The 13012-nt window shown below is 35.2% G+C and overlaps 2 protein-coding genes across 2 annotated transcripts; both read right to left on the bottom strand.

The window, feature by feature from the left end:
- Positions 1-545: 545 nt before the first annotated feature.
- On the bottom strand, positions 546-1617 carry LOC103938205. The gene is made up of 2 exons (XM_009348203.3): positions 1101-1617; positions 546-817 (listed from the first exon to the last, which is right to left on the bottom strand). Exons 1-2 carry the CDS (start codon positions 1409-1411, stop codon positions 766-768), a joined length of 363 nt encoding a protein of 120 aa, XP_009346478.2. The 5' UTR covers positions 1412-1617; the 3' UTR covers positions 546-765.
- A 4596-nt stretch (positions 1618-6213) lies between these two features.
- LOC125477964 (organelle RRM domain-containing protein 2, mitochondrial-like) lies at positions 6214-9536 on the bottom strand. Its single transcript, XM_048585502.1, has 4 exons — positions 9268-9536; positions 7858-7926; positions 7668-7774; positions 6214-6603 (listed from the first exon to the last, which is right to left on the bottom strand). Exons 1-4 carry the CDS (start codon positions 9419-9421, stop codon positions 6505-6507), a joined length of 429 nt encoding a protein of 142 aa, XP_048441459.1. The 5' UTR covers positions 9422-9536; the 3' UTR covers positions 6214-6504.
- Positions 9537-13012: the final 3476 nt, after the last annotated feature.

The following is a 13012-nucleotide window of genomic DNA, read 5'->3' as shown; positions in this document are numbered from 1 at the left end:
TGAGTCACTCTGTTAAGTTGAAAGGGTGATTCATTTGACGATCTATGGCTGCTCAGCTTATCTATCTCTAATCTTGCAGGCTCAATGAAAATTAAAACGACATATTTATATCCCGCTCTTCACTTTCTACGTTAATATAAACAAATATTGCCAGTCCATGATGATATGATATCCAACGGTTTACCATGTATGAACATTTGCATCAACTCCCTAATACTATACACCTTGGACAGACTAAGGTAGTGATGCGATATAGGAAACCTTGTTTCAAGACTGTTGAAAGGTTCTGTATTAATTTTTGGGATCTCTTCTTTTGTCATGAAATTTGAAAATTTTATTTTCTTTTGTCGTGGTCGGATTGAATTTGAAATCTCTTACTCTTGAAGAGAATTTTAATTGGAAATTGTTTTTTTTAAGAGCAATATTCTGCCTTAAATTGTTTTGTTTTTAAGTTTAATATTCTACCTTATTAAAATTATAAACAAAACAATTTCCAGTTAAACTTAATTTCCAGTCTAGCATTTAATTAGACTCAACTTGAGTTATGAAACAAAAGCCAAATGTAAGTGGATTGGATGAACAATTGGAAACATAAACAAATAAATGGAAAATATACAAATGTACTATTCGAGTACAATGGTACAATACAAGAAGGCTTTTTAATTGTTATTTTCCTAAAGTTCATATACACTCACTCTCATTTCATTATCCCACCCAGTTTCGAGCACGAATAACCGGCTGCTATTGCAAGTTCATCCCATGATATCAAAACATAAAAGGCATCGGAGAGAACGCCGGAATCGCAAATGAAGCTCGCCTGAAAAAAACTCCATACAATATGTAATCAATTTTACAACCAATAATAAGAGAAATGATAACTAATCAATTTAATTTAATTATGTTTCCTGGTTTCGTTTGATTTATTAAATCCCATTATTTGAAACAAAGAGTGAAGTATGTTAGGGAAAAAATGGGAGTGTGGTTAACAATTTTCTAATAACAAAACCAAACACAAATGAAACAACGTCGTGGTCTAAAGAAAGCAAAACATCCGATGCTTTTACTATTTTGCTATTTACTATATTTTACTATTCACGTACCCGTAATCTTCGTCGTGGCTGCGGACCTGAACTTTTGTTCGATCATGACCGCTCTTCCTCTTCACGGATCTCTCGATCCCAGCCGTTCGATCCACCACCATCGCAGCAACGTTATCCTCGGAAATTGAGCTTAGCGACGGCCTCCAGTCGCACGAATTTACTGAGCTCCTGCGCTTTCTGCTGCAGCGTATCATTCGGCTCGGCGCCCTCACCAGTGACCTCGTCTCCTCAGAAAGCGGAGCCGGCTCGCTGGTGGATGTTGAGGGGCGAGTGGCCCTGCAGCACGAGACGAACTCTAAAAAGAACTTCATGGCGTGATTTTGCTGTTACGATGTGCGTCACCTGAGAATTGTGTGAAAGAGGGGCTCGAAATTGTTGAGATTTACGGTTTGTGCCATTGGCGGGATCTCATTTTCGTCTACGGTTCAGGCTATTTAGTTTCAGGCTGAAGAGATGGAAGGTTTTGGGGAGTGGACTTTGTTCCTGGCTCTCCTCTGGTTTTTGTGGGAGAGCGAGGATTTTATAATGCGTTTGGTTTGGGTGGATATGTTGGGATTTATCTTAAGCATGCGATCAGACTGGGCATGGTTTTGTGGGATTATTACAATTGTGCCCCTGTTTTCGACCGTGTAACTTACATAGAACTAGTTCACTATCATGCCTGCATGTGGCATTATGATCTAATAGTAAAATCATTTGAACAAAAACTTAAATATATTATATTATTAAACAGAAACGTTATGCTAAAAATGAATCTATTTCATTACGTCTTTCTCTTATTTCCAATCATAATGAATTTATGGAATGACATGGTGTGTAGTAGTGCATCTCTGTGGCTCTGTCTACAAAGAAAATTTGACAATTTGATTCAATATACTTGTTTTGTAAATTGAATCAATATTTTGATTCAATATTCGGGGGCCACATGATTTGTTAAGATAAAATATTGCGGAAAGAGGAAGTATAGAAAATACATATAAAGAGCCCCATGATTTTGATCCTTATCAATTCAAATCTACTTCTTAATTATCAAATAAATTTTTAATGGGTAAGATGTGCAAGTAAAAACGTATTTTATAGCGCAAGTGGTAGGGGCGTGCAACGGACAAAAAAAATGGCATAAAAGAGAGTTTCCATGCTTTTTTTTTTTTTTTCTTTGTTAAACGCTAGATTTTTATTAGATTAGATGTTAAATTAACTAACGACTGGGTTTAAACCTGCGCTGTCTTGCAATAGCTCATCACCTTTTCACCACTGTAGTAGAGGGTTGGATTTGTTAGGACTAATGGCATGTGTTTTGATGAATGAAATTGTAAGAAATGAGTGTCATTCTTATTTATGCATTTACAAACAACTGTTTTTTTTTTTTTTGAACAAACGATGTCATCTACACTCAGAGAGTGGAGATGAGTTTAGCCTTACAATGACTAGTAATAATGTGATTCAAATTCGTTTTTGACGAAAATCGAACTTAAGACTTTTTGCCTATAAGTAAAAATGAATGTCTTTCACTTAAGTTGACTGCCTCGGTGGATTCTCCCTATAGCCGCCCTAACCACGTCGTACCCTTAACATAATAATATGTGGGACATTTTATTTTTCATGTTGAAAGGCATGCTTATTCTTAAATGACACAAGGCAATTAACTCTTTAAATACTTCATGTAATCACTTGAAAACAACACCGTAAAACATAAATAAATAAAATAAAAAATTAATGATCGCCAACTGTGATTGTATAAAGGTTACATCACGTCAGCTTTTCAATTTATTAAATTTTGTATATTTAGAATGTGAACTTCAGAAAGAAAAGGAAGCGGATTCTCTCTTGATTCATTTTGTTGGAATCTTAGGGATTTTCACATTTTAATTATTAATTGTATATCGTGTGATTATTTTTTGTTGGATATTATTTTTATTTAATTTTAAATAAAAAAGTTAAATAATTTCTGACCATACAATACACGATAAATGACTAAAATGTAATAATTCTTAAGGTCTCACAAGATGAATCCAGATGGAATCTAATTCCTTCATAAAGTGACTTGTAAATGCCACTTTTCTTATTCAAAATATGCGTCACTTTTTTTCTCAAAAAAAAAACAAAAAATAAAAAGTAAAAAAAACAAAAAAGTGTCACTTTGTATATGGTTGATACGTAATTACAAATTGCTTTGATGTGGTTCGCAGTCCTGGACTTGTGGTGGGTAATCAAGTTATGACAAAGGTATGGAATTTGGCTCTTATGGATTTATTCTTAAATGCCACCGATATTATTATTTTATGCTACACAAATAAAAAAATAATAATTAAAGTCTAAACATAAAACGTAATAAGTTTAAACAAGAAGACACCATCCCCCAAGATAACACACCACTTATGACTTTTTAAAATTCTACCAATAATATTACTTGGTGTGCATAACTTACCAAAACCTAAATTAAAAAAGCATAAACATGCCCCAAATAAAGGGCGACAAATTATTCAAATTTATGTCAATAGAGGTCATTTTTATTCAAGAACCTCACCCACAAAAATACCCAATTATCCTACAAGCCCCATCTGATTATTGTCACGTATTAATATTTTCAACAAATTCTTAAACTCCTCTAAATTATATAATGGACTAAGTACTTAAAACCCCCCAACTTTTTAGTGTCATTCCAAATTAGTCTTAACCTTTTTAAACATTCCGAACAAAACATCTAACCTATTAAAAATGTCACATTCGTTAGACCCTAATTTAATTTTTGTTAAATTAACTAGGCCAATCACAGCTTTCAAGATTAGCACAAAGGTTGGGATGGGGTTTCGGTGGTAGATTGAGCTTGGAGGTGGCAGGGGCTCAATATTTCCCGATCTTCATTTTGTCTTTCATTTTATTTGTGAATTTGTTTGTTTGTTTTTTTTTTTTTTCTCATCTTCGTGTCGTTTTTTAAGTTATTATTATTATTGTTTGTGTCACGGTAAGTTAAAAAGTGAGACTCATTGTTGCCACATGTACATTTAGCAAAAAAATTATCTGAACTTAACGGATATGACATTTTCAATAGATTGGGCACTTGTTTCGAATGTTTTAAAAGATTGAGACCAATTTAGAATGACATTAAATCGTTGAAGAGTTTTAGGTACTTAATCTTTATAAAATAAATAAATTCAATTGATGGGTCATAATCTTTGACGTCGGATTGCCACATGACAAAGGTTACTCGCAGTGCTTTGCCTACGGGGATAAACAATATGTTGGCCAACTTTTGCTCCATCCACTACAATCTAACAAATACACTACACGTTTTGTGTATATTAATAACAAGGCGAATTGGATCAATCAACAAAAACGTGCCACATTTGAACTTGTTATTTATAGAAATGCCTAGCAGCCCAGCAACGAGTTATTTTCATTTATTTCTTAGACCTAATTCTATGATTTTAGTTCTGCAATATTTTTCTTCTTAATTTTGGAAGAGGTTTCGAGTTTGTTTTGACTGTAAAATCCCTCCTCTTACATTATTATTTACAGTTGTCCAATAGTATTATGAGTTGCATCCATAAGACTCGTATCAGTCAGGGATAGCCCGACACAATACGAGTGACTAACGCAAGCATTCCTCATTTTGAACCACGTAAAAGGGTGAAGGGAGTACAATATGCAACCTTCTCAACAATCCAAATTCATTTCCACCACAATTTTGATTCTAGCAAACGAAACAGTAGTTACCAAATATGATTCTCTTTCCTTCTATTCTCCTCCCATTTCCTTCCCTCCTCTCACACTTCCCATTTTGTCCTTCTCTCTCTATAAAAAAACCTTAATATAAGATGTTAACGTGACTTAACCGTGACCGTTTAAATGGGAGAGGAGAAAAGGAAAGAAAAAAAAAACAGGAAGAGAATCCTACTCGTCTCAGACTTCATTCATTTAATCCCAACTTATACCAAAATATTCTTTCTTTCTGCTAAATATCATTTTTGAAAGAAAGCCACAATTCAAGCATCTGTGACTCACTAAATCTGACAGGACCAGTTGTCCCCAAAAATGCTTGCTGCATAGCTGCTGAGAAACGAGGACTCATCTAATATTGTTTTCTCATTCCCCCTCTAATTTCCATTCAACCAAAAAACGATTTGTTTGTCCTAATTCGATGACGAGGCATTAACTTCAAAATATCCAATGTCTGGTCACTTTCACGGCCAGAAATTTTCTCCGGTTGCTTCGATCACAAGGCGGTGCTCGACGGCCATTGGGGCATGTCACGAAATTGTGTGAACGCAATTGGCCGACTAAGGCCACACCTGCACTCGTGTAGTTAAGGGCAGGAGAAGCCATCAAAGACTGAGTTTGTACTGTTCTAGCGAAATTCATCTGCATCTAGCCACCATATGTATGTGTCTACCAAAAGTCCAAAACACACTAAACTTGAAGTGCCAGATCATACAGATACGACACTGAATTACCCTACAAACTTGCAACTGGAAAACCATGGAAAATGAGGATTTCTTTCTGATAATCGGGTCGACCAATCGCTACATACCAAACGATCTCAACGAGACAAGGCAGGACACACACCACGAAAGCCGACTTGATAGGAGCTAACATGGTTAGGATGACCTTATTAAGAAACTTGGCATCGATGAGAAACATAAGAGGGACCAGTACCGACTTAGGCCTAATGGCAACAATTAATCAATAGCCCCAAGGATAATTATCACGAGGATTAGGACTGGGCACTGCTGGGGAAGACAATCGGGACCATCACTACTTAATTGAGTAATAGCTTAGGCTTAATGCCAATCAGTAGCACTAATCACATATCGCACAAAGATGACGAAGGAAGCCACATACCTTACATAGAAAGGCCAATAATAATGATCGGCTCACATCGCAGCATGGACTCCTACCTCATAAATGAACTCAAACTCGGATTTCAACTACTCAACAAATTCTAGATGCCTCATGCCTGAAACGCTTACGAGGCATCAGCCTCAAGCTCAGAGAAACTGAATACCCTTCACACAAATTGAAGATACAAAGGAATTGGTGAACTTTAATTTCTAGTTTTTTTTTTCGAAGAATAATACAATACCAGACAGCCAACAAGCAAAGTCATCTACCGTTCAAGTTCAAAAAGAGGTCTAGAATATATGATATATCAGTAGAAGTTCCGCTACATGTTGACAAAAGCAAACAGTCTTGCAGACTACATTAAAACATATGAATGATGCTACATTTGACTTCCTAATCTTGATTGGTTGTCAGATTAGGACAATCCCCACCTCATTTATGAAATTCCAGGCAATGAAGACCACCCAACCTTAAACCGAAAAATGATGAAGTATGATCAATGAATTCCAGCTGGTGATAAATATTATTAACCTGACAAGCTTTCTCGCCTTGGACACAGGATTTAATAACGGCTATATGGTGAAGCCATATTGTTCTGAGGTGGTGGAGTTGGCTGTCTGGGTCTTGCGTATTCAGCAAATATGACCCAACCATCAAGAAACTACACACAAACAAAACAAAAACTTCAGTTCCAAGATAGAAAAGTGTGTATACTAAATATTGATAACAAATAAATGGACAACCATTCCCACTATCAATGGAGGAGGAAGGCTGAATCGACATTAATAAACAAAACCCCTAAAAAGTAGCAGTGCCAGAGAAAGGGTGATAAGTAATATCTGAACACTTTTGTATTTTAAAGGGCCTTACAAGTTAAGTAAATTCCCAAACAGGCATCAATAGTGTTTGTTTTGTTCAATGAATGCAAGAAAAAAATATTGCAGCAATAACAAATAACAAGATAACTAAATATATATAATGTCAAAATTATGAAATCTTATTTTCAAATTTGTAAAAGCTTCCTGCAATTGTGAGTTTGAACAACGTGACAATCTGGTGGCTAATGATCTTTGGACACGAGACCATGTGGTCCGCAGGTTATGGGATGAACATGCAGCAAAGTTTGGTCATGAGATAATTGCATTAGCTTATTGGAACTTCCATGCCATGGAACTCCATAGAGTGAAAGATGAAAAAAATGTGGAGCATGCAGAATAAGATGAAGTGGCTTTTTGTTAGTCAGAAAAAGTAAACATAATTTTTTGGTTCAAGGAGAGTTCCAGATACGTCTTTGAAAGAAAACTAAGTATGCTAAAACTGCTTCGGTGCTTGAAATGTTAAGGTAATGTAATCATGAGGGCCCCGACTGGAAATTTCTTATATTGTGCTTATATCAGTCTTAGAGCTTCCTTCTGAATGGAAGCAAAGTATGTGCATTCTGTTTGCCTTGAGCCAGCGGGAAGTAACTGAAAACATTTTCCTGAAGAATTGATGAAATATTTTTTTAGAAGGAAGATTTTCAATTTGTTAAACATCTTTCTTTTTTATAGTTCTGGCGTTTGAGTGTCAGTACATCCAATGGAACAAGGCTACCCCAACAAATATAGAGAACCCTTTTGTTGGGTTGGGAGAAGCCATATTGCATCGCCAAAATATTGTATTTTCACTGACTTATCGTGTAGTGTCTAACAAACTTTAACGGTGCAAGGAATACTGTCAACTGACCTTTCCATCCATCCCTTCTATGCCTTTGGCAGCATCTTCTAGGGTAGCATACTTTACAAAACCAAACCCCTTGGAATATCCTGATACTCGATCAGTTACCACTCTAGCTGTAAACAGCAGAGAATCATTAGTAAATATTTACTATAGAAATCATTAATAAAGATAACAATTGTGAAGGATAACTACACACCATGAACTACTTCACCAAACTGAGAAAAGGCTTCGTGTAATTTTTCTGTAGTAGTACGTTTGCTGAGCCCTGAAAACAAACAGATAAGTGACCTAATAAAAATCATAGTAAACCAAAAGGAAACTCAAGTGTAAATGAATCTAGACTACTAAAGTCTGCGAGGCACTTATCAACTAAACAAAGGATGAAAGATTTAATCTAAAAATACATGGAAGACAAAGAAATTGCCTTCAAGATCATCAATGTACATGGATAAGCTCTGAAACTCTTCCTGTGCTTAACAAAAAATAAATTGTTGCCTTAAAAAATAAATTTGCACTTCCAACCCTTACTAATGAAAAAAAAAAAAAATTCAAAACTACATCTGACTGACGGGCCATGGGAAACAAAACATTAGCTCGTTAATGAAGAGTCGACTATCCATTGTTAGCATCAAGTGGTTCATGGATTTTCAGAATCAACTTTCATACTCACTAAATACATCAGTCATTTGCACATTCACAAATAACATTGACTGAGGAGTAAACAATCATTTCCAAAAGATACTATTTATTCTATTATACCTGACAGTAAACCTATACGAAGAAAAAAAAAAAACAACTGCTAAAGACAAATGTCAAAGAAAGAGATCACAAAAACTCAAAATTTATGGCCCGTTTAATAACAATTTCATTTTTGGTTTTTGGTTTTAGTTTTTATTTTTTTTGTTAGGGATGGAGCGGAAATGCATGGAAGAAATGAGAGATATACAGGGATATACATAAGTGAAGGAACGAGGGTCGGACAGACGTAGAAGAAATGTATAGGTACAGAAGATGAAAACTAAAACAAAAAACACTAAAGTTTGTTCACTTTCAAGATTTTGTTTTCATTCATTCTTCTATATTACTTCCCCTCTCTCCCCACCTCCACGACCATTCTTCAAGCATAAACATTGAAAACTAAAAACGAATTAGTTATCAAACGGACCGTAGATATCCAACATTTAATATCAGTCTATAATTAAGAAGTTACAAACCTTTAACTCTGTAACAGTCTGTTTGGCTTGTCAGGGAAAAAAAAAAGCATAGAAAGTTGAAAAGCAACAGTTGGTACCTAATTAGGATTTCTGTAATTAAAAACAAAATGTTAAATTGTCGAAGTAAGCAAACCAATCAATTTAGTGGGGGTTCAGTTTCTAGGTTGCCCAAAAGTGATTAACATATCAAATAAGTCTAAACAAAATTAGGATTTCCTGTAATCATTTTCTCAGCAGCTAACTCAAAAATCATTGAACAAGTCACACAAAGATGCGAGCTTTTTACAAATTAATTCAAAATAGACCAAAACGCCGATGACCCATAAGAGATAAATCGGTAAACATGAAGGAAATGAGGGGAAAAGCCGGAAAAGACGAAGAGATTGACATACCGGAGACGAAGAGGTTGGTGCTCGGCTCAGCCTGCTCTCGAGCCGAAGGCGTTGCAGAGTTCATTGGGGGAATGAAACTTGTTGAGAAGAGCCGCCCCAAGCCACGAGTGGAACCGGCGGCCACCGCCGCCGCTGCTCGCAGTGTCAAAGCCATTGTCTTTGCGCTTGAGAGTCTATGCTGCAACGGCCTAAAAGCTAAAACCCTATTCGATAAACCTGGATGTAGATTTTCGGGAGAGAGCGAGAGAGACAGAGAAAGGTCAGCTATATGAGAGAGATTGGGAAGCTAATTGCTGAAGTTACGAAATTGGCCTCCGTTTCTAGTATGTAATGCCTAAAAGGGGTAGGGTTTAGGGTTTAGTCTAAAAACATCTTCAAATGAAATGTCAAAATATTCACATAAATTATAACAGTAATAAAATATCACACTAATATTCTCCAAACGAAATGTCAATTCCTATGTGGCGCTGACATGAATTGGCAGCAAAGAGGTTGTTGTCAAATTTGACAGTAGCTTCAAATATTTTTAATTAATTATTAAATGTTTTTTTATTAATTTAATCATTATTATAATTAAGAGAGTTTTAACCAAAAACCCACGGTAAAGTTCATTTTAACGAAAAATCACATTTTTACACTAAAAAGTCAATCCTTGTACTATTCATTTTATTCTTTATTTTATCTTTATCATTAAAACTCAAAGTTTTCAAATCATTTTCATTAGTTTTTCTTATAATTAATATTGAATGTTGTCCGTGCATTCGTTTAGATTCTATCTCTCCTGTTGGTGGCAATTTAATAATTAATTAAATGTTATTTATTAATTTTTTATTCATTTAACCATTTATGTTATAAAAAATAAAATAATAATTTAATTTGACATATCAGGTGAAAAGTAAAACTTAAAAGATGTCAAAATACCACATAGGCTATCAAATTCAAATTTTATGTTCAAAATTTGACATCTCCTTTAGATATGGTCTAACGGGTCAATCAATGGTTCGTTGGATGAAATATTGTTGTGGGATGGGGTCCCCTTATAAGCAACTATCATCCATTATAAAAGAGTAATATTAGAGAAACTAAATTTGTAGACTAAATTGTTACTTAGACCTGGTTTGGTACTAAGGTGATTATGAAAAAAACTGATGTCAAAAAAATCTGGGAGCTGTTTTTGTGTTTGGTAAACATTTAGCTTCATTTTTTTCACAGTTTTTGGTGAAAAAGAACCAAAAACAAGAAGCTGCAAAACCCAACTTTGAAAAATCGACTTTTTTTTCACATCTGTTTTACATAAAATTTTACCAAACACTATAATACTGCTTTACCAAACACTCTGCTGCTTTATTTCACAAATAATTATTCTCATAACACAGCAGAAGCAACTTTTTTCAAAGCACAACAATACCAAACCAGCTCTTAGTACTATGGACAAGTGGTATTCATCTTCACTTGAAAGTAAAAGGTCTTAGGTTCGAATCTCATGGACGACGAATTCGATACCAAATTAGACTGTCCATTTTGTGGTTTAACCGAACTTCCTCTTCCCTTAGTGTAAAATAATTAATGTACTAAAAAAAATTGTAGACTAAATTTTGTAAATTAAATAATATAGAAGTTGATGATTGGATTATTATTTAAACGTTGATAAGCGTGCTCATTTCTTATTGGTGACACATCTTTTAGTTTACAAATTTAATATATAAATTTAGTCTTCCTAACATTACTCATTATAAAATTCACACTAAATTTGCAACTTTTAACATAGTATCTCCTTCTTTCGAAAAGACAAAAAAAAAAAAAAAAAACATTTATCCGCTAAGCTGTGGTGAGAGAAAAGAATTTCGGTGCGTCAGGTGCTGAAACATTCTAAACTCGAAATGTTATCTTTACAGCCTGCTACTATTCTTCTGTTACCATTCACATACCCCTAAACTCTAAACCTCACGAGCCTCCACTGCTTCAATTGCACTTTGGACCTTCTTGAGGGCATGAGTTCGAGCTGCGTCTCCCTACGCCTTAATTTTATTTATTTTATGTTTTACTTTTTATTTTTGTTAAATTTTTATTTTACCCATACCACAATACCAAACTATTATCTTCATGTCGTACAAAATGCATTTTGAAAATTTTCTTATAATCCATCCTTCCAATCCGACATTGACGAGATCAAAAACCTGATAACGTCAGCGTCCAATCAGGGCTCACTACCGTCCTCCCCGCTGTCGTCGATTTCGACCTGCCCTGCTCGACGGTGGCGTTGCAAACCCAGGGAAAGCTGGACGTCAAGCCTTAGAGCTTCCACGACAGAGAGGAAGACGGAGATGTTGGGGACTTGGGTGGCGTCTTCAGGATGTGGGAAGGTGAAGACTTGGATTTGGGTATCCTCACCGCCAAACCGAAAAACCGTTTGGCCGTGGAGATTTACGCTCTGCGGCCAAACGGTTTTTCTACTTCCGGGGTGTCTTATTCTTCCTGATTTCCTGCACCGACCTTGTCGTAGTCGCCAGAATCTGCAACGGCCCTCTCGGGGCCTCCTTCAACCCGTGGAGAGGAAGAAGCTGTTGGGCCATGTGCTGTTGGCCTACTTATTAATGGGCCTTTTGTGTTAAATTTTATTTACAAGTTATTAAAAAAAATAAAAGCGAACCAAACCAAACCAAAAATCAAATGAAACCGAACTCACTCCTACTACTACAGGGCACACTGAGTCGAGGGCACGCAACTTGGCAGGGATTAACCGGAGGCCTTACAAGGGGAGCCAGGGCTTTGTCTCCGAAATTTACGTAGCTTTCTTGGAAAGCAAGCTACCCAACAGCCCCAGGTTAAAAACAATTATTATTATTTTTTAATTCTGGGGTTAGAAATTAAAATTAGGGCGTGGACTATAATTAAATAACTAATTTGGAAAGATAAATTGAAAAATAAAAAAAATACACAAACACAAACGGATGTGAATATACTCACTCACGAGTCACAAAAGCAAAATGCTGGATGCTCCACCACTAAAATGTTAATTTTCCATATCTCTGTGTGTCCTAGTCAAAACTACTTTTTTATTTATTAGCCATGGAATGGATAGAACTTTGTAACGAGAAAAAGTATAAAAATAATGAATAAAATAAATTATTCGACCCAAATCACATATTCTTTGTTCTTATATTCGTCTTGTTCCCTAGATTTGGAGGTTGAAAGGTGATAAGTTTGTATTTTCCACGCAATTCATGAACGCCAAGGCCCTATATTCTTCTCAATCTTTATGAGGTTATGCGTAAGATGAGATGACCATCAATATCTTGTATCTATCCTATCACGGTGTCAAAATTAAAAAAATTAAAAAAAATTAAAAAATTGAAAGAAGGCAATGGAGGTGAAAATATAATATTAGTCATCTTCCCTACCAACTAGAACTTATATGGTTGACGTGGACGGTACCATTGCTCAAGGTTTAAGATTGTCCTTCGTTTAGATTCTTGCTTAAATCTTATCATTTGGACAAATAAATAAGATGAGGATTTTATTTTATTTATAATAATTCCAAAATTGTTTTTCCTTCAACGAGATATTTGTGCTTAGAGATGGAGGATCTGGTATAAGTCACATAATAAATTAGTCATAATAATTTGATACCAAATTCGTCCAGCAAATAACTCGAATCTAAGACCTCATAATTTCATGTAGAAAAAACACCGGTAAACTGTAACTACTAAGTGACAATAAAATTTAAAATAAAAACCTTTACAGT

This window comes from the organism of the source record quoted next, unplaced genomic scaffold (assembly GCF_019419815.1).
Source record: "Pyrus x bretschneideri cultivar Hongxiangsu unplaced genomic scaffold, Pyrus_bretschneideri_v1 Contig23, whole genome shotgun sequence".
NCBI classification, from domain to species: domain Eukaryota; kingdom Viridiplantae; phylum Streptophyta; class Magnoliopsida; order Rosales; family Rosaceae; genus Pyrus; species Pyrus x bretschneideri.
The sequence above is the reverse complement of the archived record's forward strand: the minus strand, read 5'-3'. Positions and strand labels throughout refer to the sequence as shown.

What these genes read in the sequence shown, in the direction of transcription:
- LOC103938205 (XM_009348203.3), bottom strand. Translation starts at nt 1,411, where the DNA reads ATGAAGTTCTTTTTAGAGTTCGTCTCGTGCTGCAGGGCCACTCGCCCC. An exon ending in AGCCACGACGAAGATTACGG is followed by an intron (nt 818 to 1,100) that starts GTACGTGAATAG and finishes AGTTTTTTTCAG; the next exon opens with GCGAGCTTCATTTGCGATTC.
- LOC125477964 (XM_048585502.1), bottom strand. Translation starts at nt 9,421, where the DNA reads ATGGCTTTGACACTGCGAGCAGCGGCGGCGGTGGCCGCCGGTTCCACT. An exon ending in CACCAACCTCTTCGTCTCCG is followed by an intron (nt 7,927 to 9,267) that starts GTATGTCAATCT and finishes GTTTGTTTTCAG; the next exon opens with GGCTCAGCAAACGTACTACT. An exon ending in GTTTGGTGAAGTAGTTCATG is followed by an intron (nt 7,775 to 7,857) that starts GTGTGTAGTTAT and finishes TGCTGTTTACAG; the next exon opens with CTAGAGTGGTAACTGATCGA.